Raw genomic sequence first — 21281 nt, 5'->3', positions numbered from 1 at the left:
TACAAACAGGTTCTTATACCCGTAAGTGCAAATATTTGTACTGACCTCACGATAATCGACAATTGGCTTTAGACCCACATCTATGAACCAGTATGTGTCGCAGTTTTTTTATCGGCATTCAATGCCGATATTTTCCAAGGTGTCGCTTTAGGCATACTATGATCAAAGATGCGAAGAAGACACTATCACAACCTAAGCAACAGTAAATATCAATATCAATAATTTGCTTGAATGACTAATGTTTAATTTAATTGTAGAAAGGAATATACACTGGGCCCGCCAGCAATGAACAGTTTCGACATGTCGATAAAATCAATCCAGTAGATAGACATGCTTTACTAGTTATAGGATATGCATTTAAGTATGTCCGCGGGAAAAAAGTGGAGTATTGGCTGGTTGAAAACAGCCACGGCACAAACTGGGGAGATGGAGGTGTTGGAAAATTTAAAATGGATATCATGAGAAGGGATCTGGTAAATATCAATATCTGATGGATACTTAAAGAAATATAAGCTTATCGTAAACAACATCCTGCAACAATAATAAATCATAGTCAAAAGACAATCAAATGTCAAACTTATACTGATATAATGTATTTTTCAAGGAATGACGTATAGACATATTGAATATATGTCGTATTGATCTATCGCCATATCAAACAAATATTCTATTTAACGCTCATATTATGCATCTGCTTCATTGGAACCAATCCATCTCATGTTGGATGGACACTAATCTCTTTTCGGTTGACAATTTCAAACACACGGGTTGACATTGTCTATTGATAAGTACAATTAACCAATGCTCATTTAAAAGTTAAAACTACACAATCACAAAGTAGGGCTATTTGTAAGATCATAACAAAAGGAAATCTCATTAGTAAGAATGAAGCACAAAACCCCAAGCAAACCCATAATCATTTTCCTAAAATCAAATGAAAAACGTGCACAAAATGTTTGTTTGTAAATACATTAAAACTCTGTTAAGAAAAAAATACATTGAAACTTTGAACAATTATGTTTTATCGAATAACATGATTCTTCAAATCTTCTACCACTAGTAGAAACACCTTGGTGATTCCTATGCATCTAGCAAATGTCTTTCAAACATCAAAGTTGTCATCTCAGTAATATCATCTGATTTTTCCCGATAAATTTTAGTCTTACCTCCAAATGAAGTGAATTGATCAACTAGATAATTATGTCCTTCAATTGTGTCATCCAATCATTCAACACATTATGTGACCCCTCCAGCATAATCAACAGAGGTTATCCGTAGATGTGTGTTCATCCGGAGTTGACATTAATTTAAAATAACTTTGTTTTACCAACAATTTAATTTCACAACTTTTTTTTTATGATTCATAGTTAATTTTCTTTTCATCAACTGTTAAATTTTTCACAACGTTTATTTGTCTTTTTACAAGGTTAATGAGTCATTCCTTCAAAAAGTTGTAGAATTTTTACACTTTCTTATAAAACGTTGTTAATGAGTCATTCCTTTTTATGATTATTATATTTTTTTTGTTTAAAATTGATTTATTGATTTTATTTGTTTATATTAATTCGTTGACTTTTTTAAGAAATGATTCATATTCATTCATTATTTTTTTTAGAAGAAGTTTGTATCGAATTTATTAAGGTATTTAAATTTTAAAAATCTATAAAGTAATTTGAAATCTCAAAAACATGTGTTATAAAATCTCACAAATTCTTGAATTAAGAATCTTGATCCTAAAAAGTCTTTTAGGAGGGTGTATTGGATTGTGATTTAAAAGAATTTTTTATGATAAAAAGTCGTGTGATATTCAATCAAGACTTTTATAAAAGTCAAATAAATCTTGTGATATTCAATTAAGACAAGTTTTTTTTTTCACGCAACAAAATATGTTGGTATTCAATTGAGATTTCTTGCCACTTCAAAAAAAAATTATTGGTATTCAAAAGTCTACATATTTTGATAGATAAATTTTGAGAGACTTTTTAGTTAAAAATACACAATAAAACATTCGTCCAACAATTTCACTCAATGCTTCCCAAAAAAAAAAAAAAAAGAAAAAACAATTTCACTCAAACCCTCGAGATTTTTTTATAATCTTCCGAGACTCTTTTCTTCTGCCGGCAGGACTAATATCGGTTCTTTCTTGCAACCTCTTTTTGACACAATTCTTTCTTACAACTTTTTTAATCGATATTTTTATGCACAACCATTATAGGATATGATTTGTCAAGAATCATTCATATAAGATTGAAAGTACGATTCAAGAGTTTAGTTTGAATTTGAAATTTTACAATAATTTACTCTCTAGAGTACCTCTCATTTCAAATGAATCAAAGTTATATGGATATTTCCATTAGATTTGGATTCCACCATTTTCGATTTGCAAGTTAGTAGAAACGATTAAGTTACAAGCATAAACAAAAAACTTATATGCCAAAATGCAGTACGGAACAGAACATTCTAATTAGCCAAGTTTCCAATATTGTGACATTTTCTCGATTCTTCAATATCCAAGTAAATGTACATTTTCAGAAAGAGGCCTTGACAGAGAATAATCTATCCTCTAGCCTACCTATTTAGATTTTAGAGTTGATTAAAATAGAAAAGGATGATCAAGGCTCGCCGGTATGTGACAGCATGTACCAATCCCTCCATGAAGCTCCTCTTTTTTCCCTTTTATTTGGGTTTATCTTTTCAAACTCGCACAACCTCATTGCATTCCTCTACCATCTTAGGGAAATTTGCACTCTTGCTGTAAAATGGAGAAACCAAACATAGAATGATACATGAGAACGCTTCCTCTTATTGAATATCTGCATGTAAAAAAATCTCTTCATTTTTCAGGTATACAAATCAGTTGCAACACTGAATCAGGATGTTTTCGATTTGAATGAGTGATACTCACTCAAAACTGAGTCAATACTAAAACATAATGACTTCAGAGTTGAGTCATATCCGCAACTCAAACACATTTCCAGCATTTTAACACCTCCACCAAGGTGAACCCGCTCTGTAAAAGTGTTCATCATCATCCCATGAAATTTGACAAGCTTGAAGGCCAATTGCAACACTAGGCTCTTTTCCATGTTGTGCAATCCAATTTATCATGGCCGTTTCTTTTTCACTCTCACAGTCAAAATCTTTCTTATATTTTCCAAATGGATTAAGTCCAGGATTAATCATCTCTGCAATTGTAGCAGCCATATACATAGAATCGCCAATTATCGGTGCCTTACAAGCAGCAAATTGAGCTCGAATCTGAAGTAAAATTAAAGTCACTATATCAATAAAAACCTAGTTCTGTCTTCCTAAAAGATAACCAAATAAAAGAAATACGGAAATTTTCTTTGTTCATTCATTATAAATTTAGCCTTTGAAATTGTATTATTGTATAGGCATATCATGAAAATAGGCCTAGTACTATCTCCTATATTTAATTTTGTATTTATTGTCTTGAGCCTATATAAAAGTGACTCCATTATGTAGCATAGAAGATATACTCTTCCAAAAAACAAATGGAGGGGGAGATATTTTAAAATTGAAGCAGTACTTGACAGTTAACACAAATATCGCCTAATGTTAGATCCAACAATTGCTAGAACAATAGAGTTTGTCTACTGATTGCTTCACTAGCAAAATCAGTTGGCAAACAGACTACAGCTCATGAAGGCATGTGACATGAAAACACAGAAAAAGTAGGCAATAAATAACTTTTCAGTTCACCCGAGGATAAGAATCATCAATCAAATATGTTTTCATTATTTTTTGAATTGAACATTCATATTCATTGTAATGTGTTAAAAATCAACATAAGAAAAGTACAAACAATACATAAAAGGACAGCTAACAGACCTGATGAGTTCGACCAGTGAGAAGGTTGATTTTACACTCGTACGCGTAATCTTGAAAGGGCCATCCACAGTCTTCAATACAATATTCATCTTGAACAACAATAGTCGGCCAGGGAATCTTTCTGCATTCCATGACCTCAAGTTGACAAATATGCCATCCCTTGATAAAATCTGCATTCAATAAATTTACGAGGTTGAATCGACAATACAAGACACTTATCTGGAAACCTTTTTACCAACTCTGCAGAGTAAACAAACATTTTAAAATCTGGAAGTGCCTTTGCCCACTGACACATCATGTTGTTGCAGTACACATTGGTGTATTTTTGTAGAATAGCTAGATACAACTAACTATAATATAATGACAGCTGTCTTTAACAGAATTCTGACTAAGGGAAAGAAAAGGATTGTGCCAAAGCCCAACTCTGGATGCAAGGCAACACTCACTACATATATAATCCATAATATTTGATGAGGCATGGAGTTGGCTTCTTCCTAGAAGTTGCTTATAATACATAAGCATCAAAATTACACTTATTTACTACTTCATTATTTCATTTCAAGATCTTTGCTAAGCATTCCAATTTGTGTAGTTACCTTCAGAAAGAAGTCGAGGAGCCACGTTTACAGGACGCATATAGTGCTTAATGATTCCAATTGGTAAAGGAGAAGCTGCAAGAGCAAGATAGATCTTCTTCACCTTTTTCTCCTGAAAATAATAATTAAGTGTTCAATAACAAATGACAACATAATATCAGATAAAGTTGAGTTGAACAGTCACTTGAAAAGAATAAATATTATGACATCAATCAAAGTAAGTTGAAGAACAAGTTTGAAGTAGTTTCTGCAAATATTTTGTACTTGGATTTAGAGCCCTATGTGATGCTTTACCTTCTTTATTTGTTGGGATATGTCATCGCATAGGGCTTGAGTGTTCAATAACATATGAACATAATATAATAAAAAATTAATTTGCACATTCACTTGGAGCGAAATGAAATCTTTTAAAGAATAAAGCCCCATCTCACAACAAAGAACAAAAAGCTCATGGCGTGTGTGAGTGTGGTTTTATAAGTAGACATCAGAGTTACCCGGATTTTGCAATGAAAGATGGAGCAATACTCTTTATTCCTAGCCAATACTACGCTGCACTTAAATAAAAGTCTATTACATTATCTATCACAGCCAGAATGACACACAACACATTTATTTTAACATAAACATATTACCAGCCTTCTGTACAGTTATCAATTTGATGGGTAGTCATCAAAGGGGTTGTCAATCCCAAGGCACGGGTTGCAAAGGTTACACAACTTTCTTCAATGTTGCCGATAGTTTCACCTACCTAACCAAATTAAGAAAAGAATACATGCACAAAAACTTTAGGCAATCAACTAATTAATAATGTAGACATATCATATCAGTAAATTTCAACACAAGCCATACAAAATATTAAATTCTTGATGCTCCGAGTTAGAAATCCAACGCCATGTCTCGTCCAAAACTAGTGAGCATACTTCATAGACACTTCTCAAAAACTCCACCTACTAAGCATCAAGCCTACAAACAACCATTCATGAGATTTCTATATCTTTACTCAACAGTGTTTTACAAAACCATTATTGCTTGACACGGACTTCAAATTGATGGACCTCGACGCCTATCAAAAGATGGAGGAATCTGGCATGAGGAATCAGATTACACATAAATCTCACCTACTCGGTATAGACTGAAACAAATGTTGGACACAACAACAACCTTTCAGATAACAGTTTTGATTCACTTGATGTACAAATTGCCATTGGATACGAAAATGACAGGACTTAACAATGTTGTCTGCAATCCAATATTTACTAACAATTCTATAAGAATCGTATATTGGGATTAATAACTTTACGGAGTTCATAAAGTAGGATTGATTACATACTGAAGTACCGGCAGGTTTATCCAAAACTACATATGATTCCTCCACAGCTATGATCCTTGATCTCCAGTCAATCTCATAGCACCTAATAATTAGATTTAAAATGTCAAACATTATCATATCATGACTCTATAATAACATTCCAATTTCCAACGAACATTCTAATTTACCTAGGAAAACGCTTAGGGTGCACGTGAACTCGCAAATAAGTTCCTGGTTCAACAACCTGATTCACATCAGTTACACGAAAAGTTTTCTGAGCTTCTCTTAAAGTTTTTCCTTTGATAGAATCTCTTTCTTGAAGAACCAATGGTTTGGTTACTTCTTTGAAAATTCTAATTTGCTCTGCAGTAGCAGTAGAAGGAGGCTCCGGAGAAACAAGAGCGAAATACACAGCTCCAAATTGAATCAAATCTGCAACAAACCTTCACAAAATAAAATTTAGCCTCTGTTTGGTAAAAAAATAGCCGATAGTTGATAAGCTAGCTTATAGCGGATAGCTTATAAGCTAGCTTTTAACTTATAGTGAATAAGCTAGCTGATTGAATTTGTAGTGTTTGGTAAAATTAGCGGTTGAACTAGCTTATAAGTATGAAATGACATAAAAAAGATATGTTTAATTAATATAAAATTGGAAGAACGAATGATAAGCTATAATCTACTTGAAATAGCGTTTGAAAAATAAGCTATAAGCTAGTAAAATAAGTTATAAGCTCTTTTTTATAAATTGTTACCAAACAGAGCTTTTAGCTTAGCTTATAAGCTAAAAGCTATACGGCCTTCCGAAACAGAGCCTCGGTGTGTTTGGGTTCAACAGTGATAAAAAGAATTTGGCACTTACAAATGAGGAAGATCCAAAACTTTGCAAATGTATTCTAAAACAGGTCCTCCTTCTGAAACAACTAAGTGTTCAATTCTTGGTGGTGATTTATGTGCAGGACATGGAAGCAATCGATCATACTTTGGGTAACTTGAAGAAAAAGCAAGAATCAGTATCAATTATTATGAAAACAAAAAAAGTGTAAGTGAAGATAGTACCTATTGGAAGAAGAGGTGGCGGTTAATTTTCCGGCAACGGTTGTTGAGGATATAGTTTCACTGGCGTTAGTGTTGTTTGAACTTCGACAGCACCAACCAAATGCGTGCTTGTTGAGGTGTTTGTTAACTGATATGGGAAACGCACTTGCCGCATCTGTAACGGCGATGCTACGGCAGCTGTCGGCGAACAACATTGGCACCACCGCCACTGAACCCATCTTATCTTTTGCTTCCGATTTTCTCCTTCACTTATCGGGTTTTGAATTTTGAATCTGTCTAAAATAAATTTGTTTTTAATAAGTAACTGTTATATTACATTGGCGGTAAAAAAATAGCAGATAAATAATAAGTTAAATTTTAGCTTACGACAAATAGATTGAATTTGCAGTGTTCCATAATGTGAAATAAGTTAAATGATTGAATTTATACTGTTTAATAAAATGTTCCATATCTATAAAATGATGTAAAAAAATGTTAATTTTTTTTGTTTTTAATCCAATTCGGATGTCAGTTCAGACATTCTAACCCCTCTCAATAGCAGTTACGGGATCGAATCGTGGTTCTCCCTTCTAAATTCGGTGTCAAGGACCACTAAACGGACTGGTATTTGTTGTGTGTGCGCCTTGTATTGATTCCCTTACCCGTATTCCACCACCACCATCATCAATCAATGAATATGAGGTCGCTGGCATCACCTGCAACTGTAACGAAACTCTCCCTCTCAATCCACCCTTCCTCTTTCCTCACTCTCAATCCATTCTTCTTCTTCTACAAATTCAAATCATCTCATCATAATCATAAACCTCATTTCTTCTCCATCCGTACTTGCACTTCCAGTTCAATCTCAGCAAAACCATCTTCCAATTTCCGTAAAAACCCTCCCACTAATTCCGACCCCAAACTCACCTCCCTCCGCCGTCTCTTCTCCAAACCCGACGTCTCCATCGACGCTTACATCATCCCTTCTCAAGACGCTCATCAGGTAAACAATTTCATTCGTTCCTTTTTAACACCTCACTTTTTACTTCCTTCACCTCCTCCAAACACTAAGAGAATTAAACTCTTCATGTTTTATTAGAGCGAGTTCATTGCTGAATGTTACGGTAGAAGAGAATACATATCTGGTTTTACTGGCAGTGCTGGAACTGCTATTGTTACCAATGATAAAGCTGCTCTTTGGACTGATGGTCGCTATTTTCTTCAGGTTTTCCAAACTCTTTTCAATTCTACACTCTGCATATTGTGATTTTGTTGTTGTTGTTGTAATATTTATCATTGATTGTAGGCAGAGAAGCAACTGAATTCCAGTTGGATTCTCATGCGTGCCGGAAATCCAGGAGTACCTACTACTAGTGAATGGCTCAATCAGGTTTTGGCTCCAGGTGCCAGAGTTGGAATTGATCCTGTTAGTAATTACTAATGTTGCATTGCACCTTAAATAGTATTATTTTCTATATTTTATTTGTTTCATTTTCGCGATTAGGATGTGTTTAGATGGACTTATTTGAACTTATCTACTGACATAAGTACTTGTGAGGCTGTTTGGGAGAGCTTGTGGAAATAGCTTATGACATGTCCATAAATGGTTTTCAGCTTATTTCCATAAGTTGTTTAGGATAACTTACGAAAACAACTTAACTTATATAAAAATAGTTTGACTTTATTTTATGTTATAGATAATATAGATATAACTTATACATAAGAACTTTTATGTTAATTAGTTGTTTGTACAAACATGACCTAAGTAGGTTATCTTTCGTAATTGGTAATCTCAATCCTAAGCATTATGTTAAAATATGTTGTTTATACTTCTAATCTAAAGTTCTAAACCAATTGAAACCATATTTTTCCCTTTTTCCTTGTGTTATTGCAATGCTTTTAAATTTTTATCGTGCCTGATAGGGCGTTATGTTATGTTTTGTTAAGGAGGCAGTTTCTTTTTACTTCGGATGCTGCTGAAGAACTTAAGCAGGTCATCTCTAAGAAAAACCATGAGCTAGTGTATTTGTACAATTCAAATCTTGTGGATGAAATATGGAAAGAATTTAGGCCTGAGCCTCCAAATAAGCCGGTTAGAGTGCATGACCTAAAGTATGCTGGTTTAGATGTTGCGTCAAAATTGTCATCTCTGAGGTCAGAACTTGTTAAGGCTGGTTCATCTGCAATTATCATCTCCGCACTTGATGAAATTGCATGGTTGTTGAACTTGGTAATGCATCCAAACACATTCTTTTAACTTGATGGATTGATGGTTCTTTGTGTGTACAATATGTATCCTTGTAAAACCTTCATTCAGGATTTTATTCAAGTTACTTGGGTCTAACATAAGTAGCTCATTGATGTCCTGTTTCCTCTGTTTTTCTATGTTGATGTCTTAATCAGTGAAAGTAACTTTTGACTTTTTCTTTGAAGAGAGGGAGTGATATCCCACATTCACCTGTTGTGTATGCATATTTGATTGTGGAGATTGATGGAGCTACATTATTTATCGACAATTCAAAAGTTACTGAAGAGGTGGATGGCCACTTGAAGAAAGCAAACATAGAGATCAAGCCATACAATTCGATTATATCTGAGACTGAAAAGTAACTATGGAAATCTTTTTTTTTTTTTTTGAATTTTTCACAACCCTTGCATTTTTACAACTTTTAGTGGAAATGTCCAAGAATATTTCAGTAGATAGGCCACTCTTTTATACTTACATATTTTATTTGTAAAAGCAGCTCTATTTTTGGAATTAAGATTGATTTTCTTTCAGTTTGGCAGCACGTGGTGCCGCCCTTTGGTTGGATACTTCCTCTGTTAATGCTGCTATTGTAAATGCCTATAATGCTGCCTGCGACAAATATTATCAGAACTATGAGAATAAACACAAAACTGGGAATAAAGTTTTTGATGGATCGAATGAGAAATCGGATGTAGGTGCACCCATTGCTGTCCATAAATTATCCCCTGTTTCTCTAGCGAAGGCCATAAAAAATGAAACGGAGCTGAAAGGAATGCAAAATTGTCATTTAAGGTGATTATAACTTACTTTGACAGTGATTACTCACAATGTTTTCCATGTTTGGATTTATATATTTTGATGATCTCCTTTAAGTTGGAGTTATTGTACATACAGAAACCACAGGTTATCTAGATGAGCTATGCATTGGACTCTTTAAGAATATTGAATTTATGTAGAAGAGTTTACTATTGATTACAAAAAAATAAAAAATAGAAGTGTCCACATAGAAGCTTGCTTTTGGCATATATAAAAAGGTGCTATCTTATTGTTTCAGGGATGCTGCTGCTCTTGCTCAGTTCTGGGATTGGCTAGAAACAGAAATTACTAACAACAGGGTATCAACAGAAGTAGAAGTTTCAGACAAACTTCTTGAGTTTCGCTCAAAACAAGATGGTTTCTTGGATACTAGCTTTGACACCATAAGTGGTACTGTAGTACTTTGATAAATCTGTTTCTATTTTTTTGCTAAAAAATTGGTTAAAGAAACATAAAAAGATGCAACTGTAATTTTTTGAAAGATTGGCTTAACCTACAATTATCTATGTCAATATTACAAAACAACATTGCATGGTAAAATATGGACCGTAAATGAACACAACTATACAATTTAGTGATTCTGTGTAAAAATGTAACAAGTCTATGTAAATATTTCAATGTTATTCCATTTTGACACAAATGTTGACCCGTAGTTGAGCTAATGTTAGATAGACAAATATAAGTTTTGGTTCAACTCCTATCTTTGCCTTGAGCTATAATCTGTTCATTTCATCGGTTCAGGTTCTGGTCCAAATGGTGCGATCATACACTACAAACCAGAACCAGAGAGTTGTAGTATTGTGGATCCAAATAAATTATTCTTATTGGATAGTGGTGCTCAATATGTTGATGGCACAACTGACATTACACGGACAGTTCATTTTGGCAAACCAACGGCAAGAGAGAAAGAATGTTTTACCCGAGTTTTGCAGGTATCGTGCTTGTACTTCTTCCCGAGTTTTGTTTTTTACCAACCTTTTTCACAAGTTGATGGCTGCATTTTATTCGTTATTGTTCCTCACAACCAAATCATGAAAATTTATACCTTTTACTTGTTTTAATGTTAACACATCAGTCCTAGCAATCTGACTTTCTTAAATTATTGTTTGTTTTAACACGTATATCTTATTACCAGGGTCATATAGCTCTTGATCAGGCAGTCTTCCCAGAAGATACCCCTGGTTTTGTGCTGGATGCATTTGCTCGTTCCTTTCTTTGGAAAGTTGGACTTGACTACAGACATGGTATATTTTTGCTTCATGCGGATGGCCGTTATTCATCTGCTTAAAAACCCAAATTAATTTATTGATTGACTGAGCATTTGTGCTTGACCGTTATCTATATAGGAACTGGGCATGGTGTAGGAGCTGCATTGAATGTTCATGAAGGCCCTCAAAGTATCAGTTACCGTTATGGAAATTTTACGCCTCTAGTGAATGGCATGATTGTTAGCAATGAGCCTGGCTATTATGAAGACCATGCCTTTGGCATTCGGATTGAGGTAATATTCTCTTCAGCTATGTAAACATGCTTTGAAATGTTAATCCTGGCTTCCAGTTTGTTCAACTAGTTTTAGTATGTATATAGTCGTATTATCTTTATCTTCTTTAAAGAGCTCATCGTATATACCAATAAAATGTATGTCTAAAACATTCAAGAAGCTGAATTTCTTATGAAAGATGAGGTCTTTTGAGATCTGTTGAAACTTGATAACTATCTTTTAGATTTCATCACTGGTTTAATAAGTTTAGTTTCAACTTATATGCATTGATTGCAAAACCTTCCATGAGTCATCATGAGTGTCTTAAGAAGCTCTCCGTGAATTACTTGATTCAATATTTTAATATATTTCGACATTCTTAGCATCACTTATTTGTCAACAGAAAAGCCCAGATACCGTCCTACTTGATCACCAAGTTTGTACATTATGTTGTGTTTTCCATTTTTTTCTGCATAACTCTTGGGATAAAATTTGTCAGTCCTATTCTGGATTGCATAATGACAACACTATTTTAACTTGCAGAATCTACTGTGTGTGAGAAATGCTGAGACACCAAACCGTTTCGGAGGAATCCAATATCTAGGATTTGAAAAACTTACATACGTACCCATTCAGGTATGCTGATGGCTGTCAATCACCCTGGTCTGATATTTATTTTGTTAGAATAGGTTATGGTCCCATAAAATTTTATCTTGTAATGCTTCTCTATTAATATATTTGTTGTTAAGTCCTTTTTTTAATTGGAGATATGGGACTGACTTGGTCCACAGAGGTTCTTGAAGCCAATTTAGAGAGCGTTTGGAAGAATTTATTTGACTTATGATATAAACACTTAATTATGAGCCATATATTCTTTCATATACGCTCATTTGTTACCTGGGCATACCCTGCAGATTAAACTGGTAGACATATCTCTGCTATCGGCCACAGAGATCGATTGGCTTAACGACTACCACTCAGTAGTCTGGGAAAAGGTATTTTGCTCTGTGTGTTGCATTCCTTTTTTTCGTCTTTTGATTCTCTTTTTCCCGATCTTTTACACGTCTCTAGAAGGCGCTATGTATCCATGGCTTTGCTATGAAGTAATAGAAATTAATCTGGATGTGCTTTTGTAATCCCCGAGTCTTATTCTTTGTTTCTTTAAAATATAAAATATAAATTCTCTCGCAGGACGCAACAATTTCATAAAAAAAATTCCTTGTTTCTTCCTTCTTAATTTTTCTCGATCTTGCTCAAAAAGGATTCTATCATTCTGTACTTCCACATCCTCCAGCTGCTGCTTTTCTTTTAATATATGCTCCTACTCAAGATTTCTATTTTGTAATCCTGTATGGTTGATTGTTTTATAACTACTTTAATGCACCCACAGGTTTCACCATTGTTGGATGGTTCTGCTCGTCAATGGCTTTGGAACAACACTCGGCCCATCATCACTAAGTCAGTTTAATGATTTTCATGCTATTGTGCTCAGGAGACAGTGCTTGTGCTGCCCTTACCTACTCCGGCTCTAATTTGGACGTTGTGAATAAAGTAGTGAATAGATATTACAGAAATTTGATCCATAGGATTTGAGCTTGGCAGGACAAATGAGCATTTAGCCATTTGCATCATTGAAGTATGTTTGCTTTTATGATATTCAGTATAATATTAAATGTTGTAGTGTTTGTTATAGTTAACACTCTCCTCCCTCTACTCTGAAGTATATAGTAATTACAAGGATTAAAAGTCTTTTAAGTAGTTTTTGCATGGATCCTAATAATGGAACATAATAGGAGAGTCTGAATGGATCCTAATAATGTCAAAGAAACTGGTGGCATTAATTCAACTGCTCCTTGATTCAAAAGAAAAATAAATTCAATTGCTCTTGTTGTCTGTTTTGTTGACAAATTAATCGAAAAGCAAGTAGACATGGCCCATAAAAATCACACAGATTTCTGGCATCTGCATAAGCATCAGTGTATGAACCAGCAAAAGGAGACAGCCACAGAGAGCACCATCAACATTCAATGTGACCCATCATGCAGCAGCAGGGGGAGTCTAACGAATGTACTGATATAAGGAAACCATCTCTGCCATATACTACAAACTTACTAATAATGATCAGTGTATGTAGCATTTCAAAATTAACAAAACGATTTCAACAACTTATCATTGGATTTAGTGTTGGTTTAACAAGAACACAAGAACCATCACATGAATTCGAAATTTTGGTTGTTTAAAAGACAAACACGTAGCAACTCTCATCTTATTTGAATGACAACATATTTTTGATGGACTTTTATTTTTATGGATTGAATGAAAAAAAAAACATATTAAATATTTTACATCAAGTAATAAGTAGGAAATTAGCTGGACAAATTTGTATTGCATTTTTCATATTTTTTGTTGTGGCACGTTTTGTTATAAGTTACTAACTGATATGTCTATTTTGAATTTTTTTTTTCCTTAAAACATGCATACATTTTTTCATTATATCATTTTTTTTCTTAGCCGGCTTCTTCCTAAAAAAACAAATAATCTAACATGATTTTTTCTTGAGAAATCCAACATGAATTCTTGTAATAACAATAATAACAAAGACATCTACTATTTTCCCATAAAAAATACAGTATCTACTTACTATCAATTATTATTCCTTTCTGATGATGTGCCTTAATTGTTGTAAAAAAAAATAATTATTATTTTCAAGAAAAGAAAGCCTTGGAACAATGGAAAGGTCAAGTCAACAGTGATGATTATTTGTTGAAGGATGTTAGTAATAAACATCCGGTGGTTAATATAGAACATACATTATCTAACTTAGATATTAAATTCAAGTGATTAATGAGTTCTTATTGGATGAATCGTTCGAGAAAACTCATGTTTAATTTCCGTTGAAAACAATTGTTAATTAGTTTTTTACTTATGTCACGGCCAAACTCTGGATAACCAAACCCTTTTTCCTTAAGAACTAGAGAGTTAATACAAAAAAAATATCTCCTTTCATTTATGGTTATTTTAAACATAATTCGGTTGATAAGGAACACCACATTATATAATAGGGATTGTAGTTCAAATTTAGAATTTTTTATCTATTTACCTTATCTTAAGGGTGAATTTTTAATCACTAAGTTACTTGACTTCATAGAAAAATAAAAGATAATTAAGTACTTTTACGACTCCTATATCTATTATCGATATTTTTTAAATATAATTAAGTAAAAATAATGAGACATAATATTACTACAAAGTTCGGAGTAAGTTATAAGCTGTATAAAATAGTCAAACATATCAATAGACGAAGGGGAATGAATCCTCTCCCGTGGAGGATTCACTGGAGAAAGTCCAGTTGCCATATCCACCCATCATTTTATTCTTAAAAAATTGGAAGTCCAACTAGCAAAAAAATCAAGGGCCCAGATTTCACTTTATAAAAAAGTGACGGGAGACAATCTGCTCCCATAGACGAAGGAGTAATAATGTCGAGTTTTATAAAAAATTAAAATAACAGTACTAGTAATAATGACGTGTTTAACAAAGATGTGTTTATTGGTCAAAAAAAGGAACTTGGAAATTAAGAAAATAACCCCCCCATAAGTTATTAATTTTGATATTTTATTCACCGAAATTTGAAAATAAACAAACCCTTCTTCTTTCCCTCTTTCTCCTTTGTTGTATAGTTTGTTTCTTTCTTTGTTCAACGCAACAACATAACGGCTCTCACAAATGCAAGACATTTTCGGATCAGTTCGCCGGTCACTAGTCTTCCGTCCATCACCGGAGACAACCGAAGATCATTCACTCGGAGGAACAACCCTAGTTGATAAGATCGGTTACTGTATTCGTAATTCTAGAGTTTTCTCTAAACCTTCACCACCGTCTCCTCCGATTCCTAAAGAAACTGTCCCTCAAATCCGATGGCGAAAAGGCGAATTAATCGGTTGTGGTGCTTTTGGTCAAGTTTATGTTGGAATGAATCTCGATTCTGGAGAGCTTCTTGCTGTTAAACAGGTCAATTCATTTCTTCATTTTTTTCGATTTTCGTATTTTAAGCTATTTGTTTGACCGATTCACTTGATTCTTCGAAATTGAATTTGATTGTGATTATTTTGAGAAAGTGGATGTGGATTTAGATTTAATGGTTAAATTGATTTTGTTTACTTGTTTGATTTTTTTAGGTTTTGATTGCAGCAAGTAGTGCTTCGAAGGAGAAGGCACAGGTTTGTAACTGCTTCTGATCACGTCGTCAATTACATCAATTATATGCTAGTCGATTTAACTGCTTATGAATTTAGTAAATCTAACCGTTTAATTGAAAGTTCTAATTAAATAGATCGAATGTGAAACTTAAAAAATTATCGATACTTCATCGTCCAACATTTTCAATTTATGATATAAGTGCATGATATAGTTTATAGTTTATGAACTTTTAGTGTTAATATCATGTGATTCAACTGTTGGATTTGTTAAATTCATTCATATGCTATAGAAGGGTATAAACTTGGTAAGATTGGGAAGACTTGCTTGTGGCATGCGTATGATTCAGATTTTGGACCGTCATTATATTTGCTATATGAATTGAATTAGCAGAGACCATATGCTGTTTTTGTTAATGTTGTTCATACTACTAACAGGCTCACGTAAAAGAGCTAGAGGAAGAAGTTAAACTGCTTAAAGATCTTTCGCATCCCAACATTGTTGTAAGTATGATGTTCTATATTGGTAAACGATATTGACAAACCAATTAGTTCACCCTAATCATCTTCTTATTATTTTTGTGCTGTAGAGATATTTGGGTACGGTCAGAGAAGAAGATACCTTAAATATTCTCCTTGAGTTTGTTCCTGGTGGATCCATATCTTCACTGTTGGGGAAGTTTGGAGCTTTTCCTGAGGCCGTAAGTTCTGGCTACCGAATCAATCAATGTACTTTGGTGATTTTTTATGCCTAACTATTTCCACTAATTCACTCAACAGGTCATAAGAACTTACACGAAGCAGATATTACTTGGACTCGAGTACTTGCACAAAAATGGAATCATGCACAGGGACATTAAGGTTGCTATTTGTATCATCTCATTGATATGCATGTAAGCTTGGTTCTTTTTCGGCTACTGATGTCCACGGATATATATTAATTTCAGGGGGCCAATATTCTTGTAGATAATAAAGGATGCATAAAAGTAGCAGATTTTGGAGCATCCAAACAGGTCGTTGAGCTGGTAATGTAACTCTTATAAGCCACTCTACAATTATGACATTATATACAGTATATACTGCTTTACCTTTGTGAAGGATATTATATTTGGATCTTTGTTTAAGAGGTACATTGTTTCATTCTAGGCCACCATTTCTGGTGCCAAGTCTATGAAGGGTACTCCATATTGGATGGCTCCTGAAGTTATTCTCCAGACTGGGCATAGCTTGTAAGGACATTAGCCCTCTTCACATATTTTACGATATGCTGCTTTCTTTTTAATATGCTTTGACATGAACAAAACTGGAGGTTTCTTCTTGTTAGATGTCATTCGGTATAGTAGCTGAGACTGATTATTTTATGATTCCAAGTGTTGACCATTCTATGCAAGTCTGGCATATCTGGAGTTGCATTATAACTGCCTTAATCATATTAATTATACGATGATGGCTTCTGTTAAAAAAAATAGAGATGCTATTTAGTACCCTTCATATAGTGAAATGAGTGTGAAGAGAGAAAACAGAACAGTATGGAGAAAAGGTGGAAGGGATCAGGGATAAAAAGTGAGAGGAAAATTATGTTCATATAAAAGTTGTGAATTGTTATTTCTACCGACTAGCATTTTCCAAAAATAGAGACCTTTGCTCAAGATATAGAAAAAAAGTTAGCGGCATGAATTTTCAGAAAGCCTTCTAGACTAATGATCGAATCTTTTCATATGCTGATGATTCTTTTTCAGCTCTGCTGACATATGGAGCGTGGGTTGTACTGTGATTGAGATGGCCACGGGAAAGCCTCCTTGGAGCCAGCAATACCAACAAGAGGTCACTTATATTTTGACTTCTTTAATTCTTTTTGAGGTATGCTCTGAATATTTACTAAAATAATGGGTTTCAGGTTGCTGCTCTCTTCCATATAGGGACAACTAAGTCTCATCCACCAATTCCTGATCATCTCTCGGCTGGAGCAAAAGATTTCCTGCTAAAGTGCTTGCAGAAGTATGTTCCTTTTAATTGTTTTCCATTTATAATGAATATATGCATGATAACTGATCATACTAAATAATTTCGCAGGGAACCAATTTTGAGGCTATCAGCATCAGAACTGCTGCAGGTGATTCTATGAGCATTTCTCTTTTGACTCTGCATATGAGCACTGTGGTCTTTTTAATACTGCTATTGATTAGTACTTAGTAGTGGAGTCTACTTCGCTATTGTCAGTGTTTTGCATGAAATATTCAGCTCCCCCTGAGATTAACATTCAGTTTGTAATTGGCTGCAGCATCCCTTTGTTACTGGTCAAAATATGGATTCGATTTCTCATTCATCTACTGCCATGGTATGATAGTTCGAGTAATATTTGAAATGCTGTTACATGTATCTTCTATCTTCTATAAATAAATTAAAATTTGAGTTTTAAGACATAACTTTCACTTCTGACAGGGAAGTTTTAGAGCATCTTCACCATCATGTGCTCCAAATGTTGAATCCTTGTAAGTGTTAAAACATTCTTTTTTCAATTTGTAACATCTGGAAGTTTTTCCGTTGATTCTATTGAAACAGTAAAATGATTTTGGTTAACAAATGTTTGTGATTTATGTAGACTTTGCTCAACAGAAAATCCTCAGGACTCAGGAAATAATCATGTATGGGGAATGAACAATGATGATGACATGTGTGAGATTGATGACAAAGAAGAGTTCTCAGAGTGTAATATCAAATACAAATCATTAATGTCAGATAATATTGAGGTTCTTGCATTCAAGTCTTGTTTTATTTTATTTAGGGTCTTGCTAATAAGTGCCCCCGGGGAACTAGTTAAGGAACCAAAAAGGGAAAATAAAAGAAGAGTTTTTTTCTAGAAAAAAAAATCAAAATTTAAACTTTTAAGTTGTTGAATATACAACTTTCAATAAAATATTTCTACTTTGTCAAAAAAAATAAAATTCTACAATTAGTTTCTTATCTAGTTCCCCTGGGCTATGGGGAACTTTTTAGCATTTGTCTTTAATTTAATATGAAAGTAATGACTTCTGAAAACCCGTTTTTATTTTATTTTTCTAATGTAGAGTTTTAACCCGATGTCTGAACCCTTGGATGATTGGGGCTGTAAATTTGACGCAAGTCCAGTACTGGAAAATAGAGAAGTTAGTTTGGACAATGATGAAAGTCACATGCCATGTGTTCAATTAGAGTCCAATAAGGAACAGAAAGATTTACCCTTTCCATGTGTGCCATCTCTGTCAGAAGACGATGATGACCTAACAGAGGTCAAAATTAAAGCCTTTCTGGATGAGAAGGTATTGCTTTTAGTTGGAATCAAGTTATTAATTGGTCAGCGATAAACTTTTCATCAATATTTTTGTCTTACAAACTGCTGTTTCATGATGATGATGAATGATGACGGTCCGTTTATTACAGGCACTTGAACTGAAAAAACTGCAGACACCTTTATATGAAGAGTTTTTCAACAGTTTAAATGCATCTTGTTCTCCCAATGTGATTGATAGCCCAAGTGATGATACCCCTGATAAAAAATACTTGAAATTACCTCCTAAAAGCAAGTCACCAAGTCGGATGCCAATTAGCTCTCCATCTAAACCAGTTGACAATGCTGTAAGTCCTGGAAGTAATGGCAGGTCCTCAGCAACTGTTGGCAATGTAAATAGTCATGGTTCACAGGATGTTCCAGCATCTCCCATTAATGAACGGAAAGGAATGGTAGTTGACTCCCAGCAGGAGCCCTTTAGCCCAAGGTTTTGTTTGTATTCAATCTTTTACTTGCTTTGTTTTTCATAGCGGATTTAATTCATATACATGTCAATGTAAATATTGTTTACACCGTCAGTCGGTCATAACCGTTAGATCATTAATTACGTTTGACTTTAATCATGATTGCTTCTAAAGTCTCACATATGATAGATTGTGACTTGCTGACAATGTAATATATTTTACACTAACACTGTATCACAATTAAACTCTTTCACAGCATCAATTATTTTCAGAATTACTGTAATTTAATAATACTATGTTTCACTTGCAGTTTAAGCTTTTCCGAGAGACAGAGGAAGTGGAAAGAAGAGCTCGACCAGGAGCTTGAGAGAAAACGAGGTTAGAAGTTTTTCTAACTTGTTGTTTATCTTTGGAGTTCATACTTGGACAATGTTAAAGTCATAATTGATTTAAAAATTCTATTATATAGATCATATCTATTTAATTTTAACGTTAATATTAAATTATTACTCCACTGTTCTTGTCCAGTGTTGTTAAATAGCTGCTATAGTGCTATTGCACAGTGAAATTGAACAAATCACTATGTTCCGCGATACACTATTTAGTTTAGTACAAAATAGGACTTTGCCTTTTTTTTTAAGCAATTCCTCAGACTCATATCCAAGGCAGCTTACCACAAGCACCCCACCCTAACGGATAAGAGAACTAGTCCGTTATGATAGCTTTCCCTCGGTGAAACAGTGGCTAGCACTCATGCGTTGCAGAATTTGAACAATCCACAATTGACAACGATTCTGTTGTATCATAAAAAAATCACACTACATATAAAATAACTATTGGCATATCAGTGTCTATTATTAGTATACTAGAGCTGTAAGATCCTTAAGTTAACAAAATGTGACACCTAGCAGCATTTGGCATGTAATTCATTTATTTACGTGTGCTTTATGGACAATGTTGCAGAAATGATGCGCCAAGCCAATACGACGGGAAAGACATCTTCACCAAAGGATCGAGCTTTAAATCGACCGAGAGAAAGGACAAGATTTGCTTCTCCCAGCTAATAACCGTGTTGCGTTCATCCTGTCTTTGTGAACGTCGGATTGCTGCAGTTTTGTTGGGGTTGTCAATGTTATATATATCTGATATGATCTGATCTATGATTTAATAGTTGTCGTTTGACATATCACACATGCTTAGCTCGTCCGTGCTGTTGTGTTATGTAAAGCTTTTTATACAGGTGTTGCTTGGAATTTTTGGCTTGAGATGGGTGCTCATCTCAAGTTTATATGCTGATTGTATTATGAAAATAGAAATAATCAGAACTTTGTGGTGCACTATGTAACTGGTGCCACTTGCCTCTGTTTTTTTCAACGGTAATTGCAGTTTGATTTATTATTTCCCCCGCAGCACGGAATTGATTTATCGATACGAAACTATTGTGATTAAATTAGGTTTTAATTGTTTTGGTTTTTGGTAAAAACAGCTTTTATTTGAAAGTTTTTGAAAATTCCTTAAAAATCTACGTATACCACCAAGATGGAGAGAATGACAATGTGCTATTCTATGGTGTAAGTTTACGCTCTTTTCTTTGTTGCTGACCAATGTCTCTAAATTGTAACCAAAAATATCGGCTGCCATTTATTCACATAACATAAACAATTTGATGTGTAGTTTAATTAGTTAATTAACTATGTAATCATAGATTAACAATTTTAAACTTTCAATTATTTAACAAAAGTATATAATTAAGTATCAACACCTATACAAAATTCAGACGAAAAAATTAACATAAACAAAAAGTCTAAACTATTAACCATAAATTCTAGCTCAACTGACAAGTGCCAAAATTGTTATGCCATATTCTTCTGGTGTCCCGGTTCGAATCTAGAATCACTCATTTGTATGTGATATTTATCCTTCCGAACAAAAAATGACAAAACTATGTTTATCGCTTCTAAACTTTTATTTTTTGTTTTACTTTGGTCCTATGCATGCATCATGATAACATGAGTTG

At 33.9% G+C, this 21281-nt stretch overlaps 3 protein-coding genes across 3 annotated transcripts; 2 read left to right on the top strand and 1 right to left on the bottom strand.

The window, feature by feature from the left end:
* Nucleotides 1-2389: 2389 nt before the first annotated feature.
* On the bottom strand, nucleotides 2390-7076 carry LOC123890908 (RNA pseudouridine synthase 6, chloroplastic). The gene is made up of 9 exons (XM_045940644.1): nucleotides 6814-7076; nucleotides 6617-6745; nucleotides 5946-6200; nucleotides 5779-5860; nucleotides 5081-5196; nucleotides 4943-4997; nucleotides 4449-4560; nucleotides 3853-4022; nucleotides 2390-3258 (listed from the first exon to the last, which is right to left on the bottom strand). The coding sequence occupies exons 1-9, from the start codon at nucleotides 7029-7031 to the stop codon at nucleotides 2983-2985; spliced, it is 1413 nt and encodes a 470-aa protein (XP_045796600.1). The 5' UTR covers nucleotides 7032-7076; the 3' UTR covers nucleotides 2390-2982.
* A 333-nt stretch (nucleotides 7077-7409) lies between these two features.
* LOC123890907 (aminopeptidase P2) lies at nucleotides 7410-12996 on the top strand. The gene is made up of 13 exons (XM_045940643.1): nucleotides 7410-7795; nucleotides 7892-8017; nucleotides 8099-8218; nucleotides 8747-9022; nucleotides 9226-9398; nucleotides 9572-9832; nucleotides 10095-10246; nucleotides 10598-10788; nucleotides 10992-11100; nucleotides 11203-11357; nucleotides 11880-11972; nucleotides 12251-12331; nucleotides 12727-12996. The coding sequence occupies exons 1-13, from the start codon at nucleotides 7484-7486 to the stop codon at nucleotides 12802-12804; spliced, it is 2127 nt and encodes a 708-aa protein (XP_045796599.1). The 5' UTR covers nucleotides 7410-7483; the 3' UTR covers nucleotides 12805-12996.
* Nucleotides 12997-14939: 1943 nt separating this feature from the next.
* Nucleotides 14940-20662, top strand: LOC123890906 (mitogen-activated protein kinase kinase kinase NPK1). The gene is made up of 17 exons (XM_045940642.1): nucleotides 14940-15347; nucleotides 15515-15556; nucleotides 15971-16036; nucleotides 16123-16233; nucleotides 16313-16393; nucleotides 16480-16557; nucleotides 16679-16761; nucleotides 17272-17356; nucleotides 17430-17530; nucleotides 17606-17645; nucleotides 17814-17870; nucleotides 17975-18024; nucleotides 18135-18282; nucleotides 18601-18831; nucleotides 18953-19287; nucleotides 19575-19642; nucleotides 20228-20662. Exons 1-17 carry the CDS (start codon nucleotides 15063-15065, stop codon nucleotides 20326-20328), a joined length of 1962 nt encoding a protein of 653 aa, XP_045796598.1. The 5' UTR covers nucleotides 14940-15062; the 3' UTR covers nucleotides 20329-20662.
* The last annotated feature ends 619 nt before the right edge of the window (nucleotides 20663-21281 follow it).

This window comes from Trifolium pratense, linkage group LG6, assembly GCF_020283565.1.
Source record: "Trifolium pratense cultivar HEN17-A07 linkage group LG6, ARS_RC_1.1, whole genome shotgun sequence".
NCBI classification, from domain to species: Eukaryota; Viridiplantae; Streptophyta; class Magnoliopsida; order Fabales; family Fabaceae; genus Trifolium; species Trifolium pratense.
Note: the sequence above shows the minus strand (reverse complement) of the source record. Positions and strands in the feature narration are given on the sequence as shown.

What these genes read in the sequence shown, in the direction of transcription:
- LOC123890906 (XM_045940642.1), top strand. Translation starts at nt 15,063, where the DNA reads ATGCAAGACATTTTCGGATCAGTTCGCCGGTCACTAGTCTTCCGTCCA. An exon ending in AGCTTCTTGCTGTTAAACAG is followed by an intron (nt 15,348 to 15,514) that starts GTCAATTCATTT and finishes TGATTTTTTTAG; the next exon opens with GTTTTGATTGCAGCAAGTAG. An exon ending in GGAGCTTGAGAGAAAACGAG is followed by an intron (nt 19,643 to 20,227) that starts GTTAGAAGTTTT and finishes ACAATGTTGCAG; the next exon opens with AAATGATGCGCCAAGCCAAT.
- LOC123890908 (XM_045940644.1), bottom strand. Translation starts at nt 7,031, where the DNA reads ATGGGTTCAGTGGCGGTGGTGCCAATGTTGTTCGCCGACAGCTGCCGT. An exon ending in GATAACTGTACAGAAGGCTG is followed by an intron (nt 4,998 to 5,080) that starts GTAATATGTTTA and finishes ATTTAAGTGCAG; the next exon opens with CGTAGTATTGGCTAGGAATA. An exon ending in TCTTTCATTGCAAAATCCGG is followed by an intron (nt 4,561 to 4,942) that starts GTAACTCTGATG and finishes TATTATTTTCAG; the next exon opens with GAGAAAAAGGTGAAGAAGAT.
- LOC123890907 (XM_045940643.1), top strand. Translation starts at nt 7,484, where the DNA reads ATGAATATGAGGTCGCTGGCATCACCTGCAACTGTAACGAAACTCTCC. An exon ending in ATGGTCGCTATTTTCTTCAG is followed by an intron (nt 8,018 to 8,098) that starts GTTTTCCAAACT and finishes CATTGATTGTAG; the next exon opens with GCAGAGAAGCAACTGAATTC. An exon ending in ATGCAAAATTGTCATTTAAG is followed by an intron (nt 9,833 to 10,094) that starts GTGATTATAACT and finishes TTATTGTTTCAG; the next exon opens with GGATGCTGCTGCTCTTGCTC.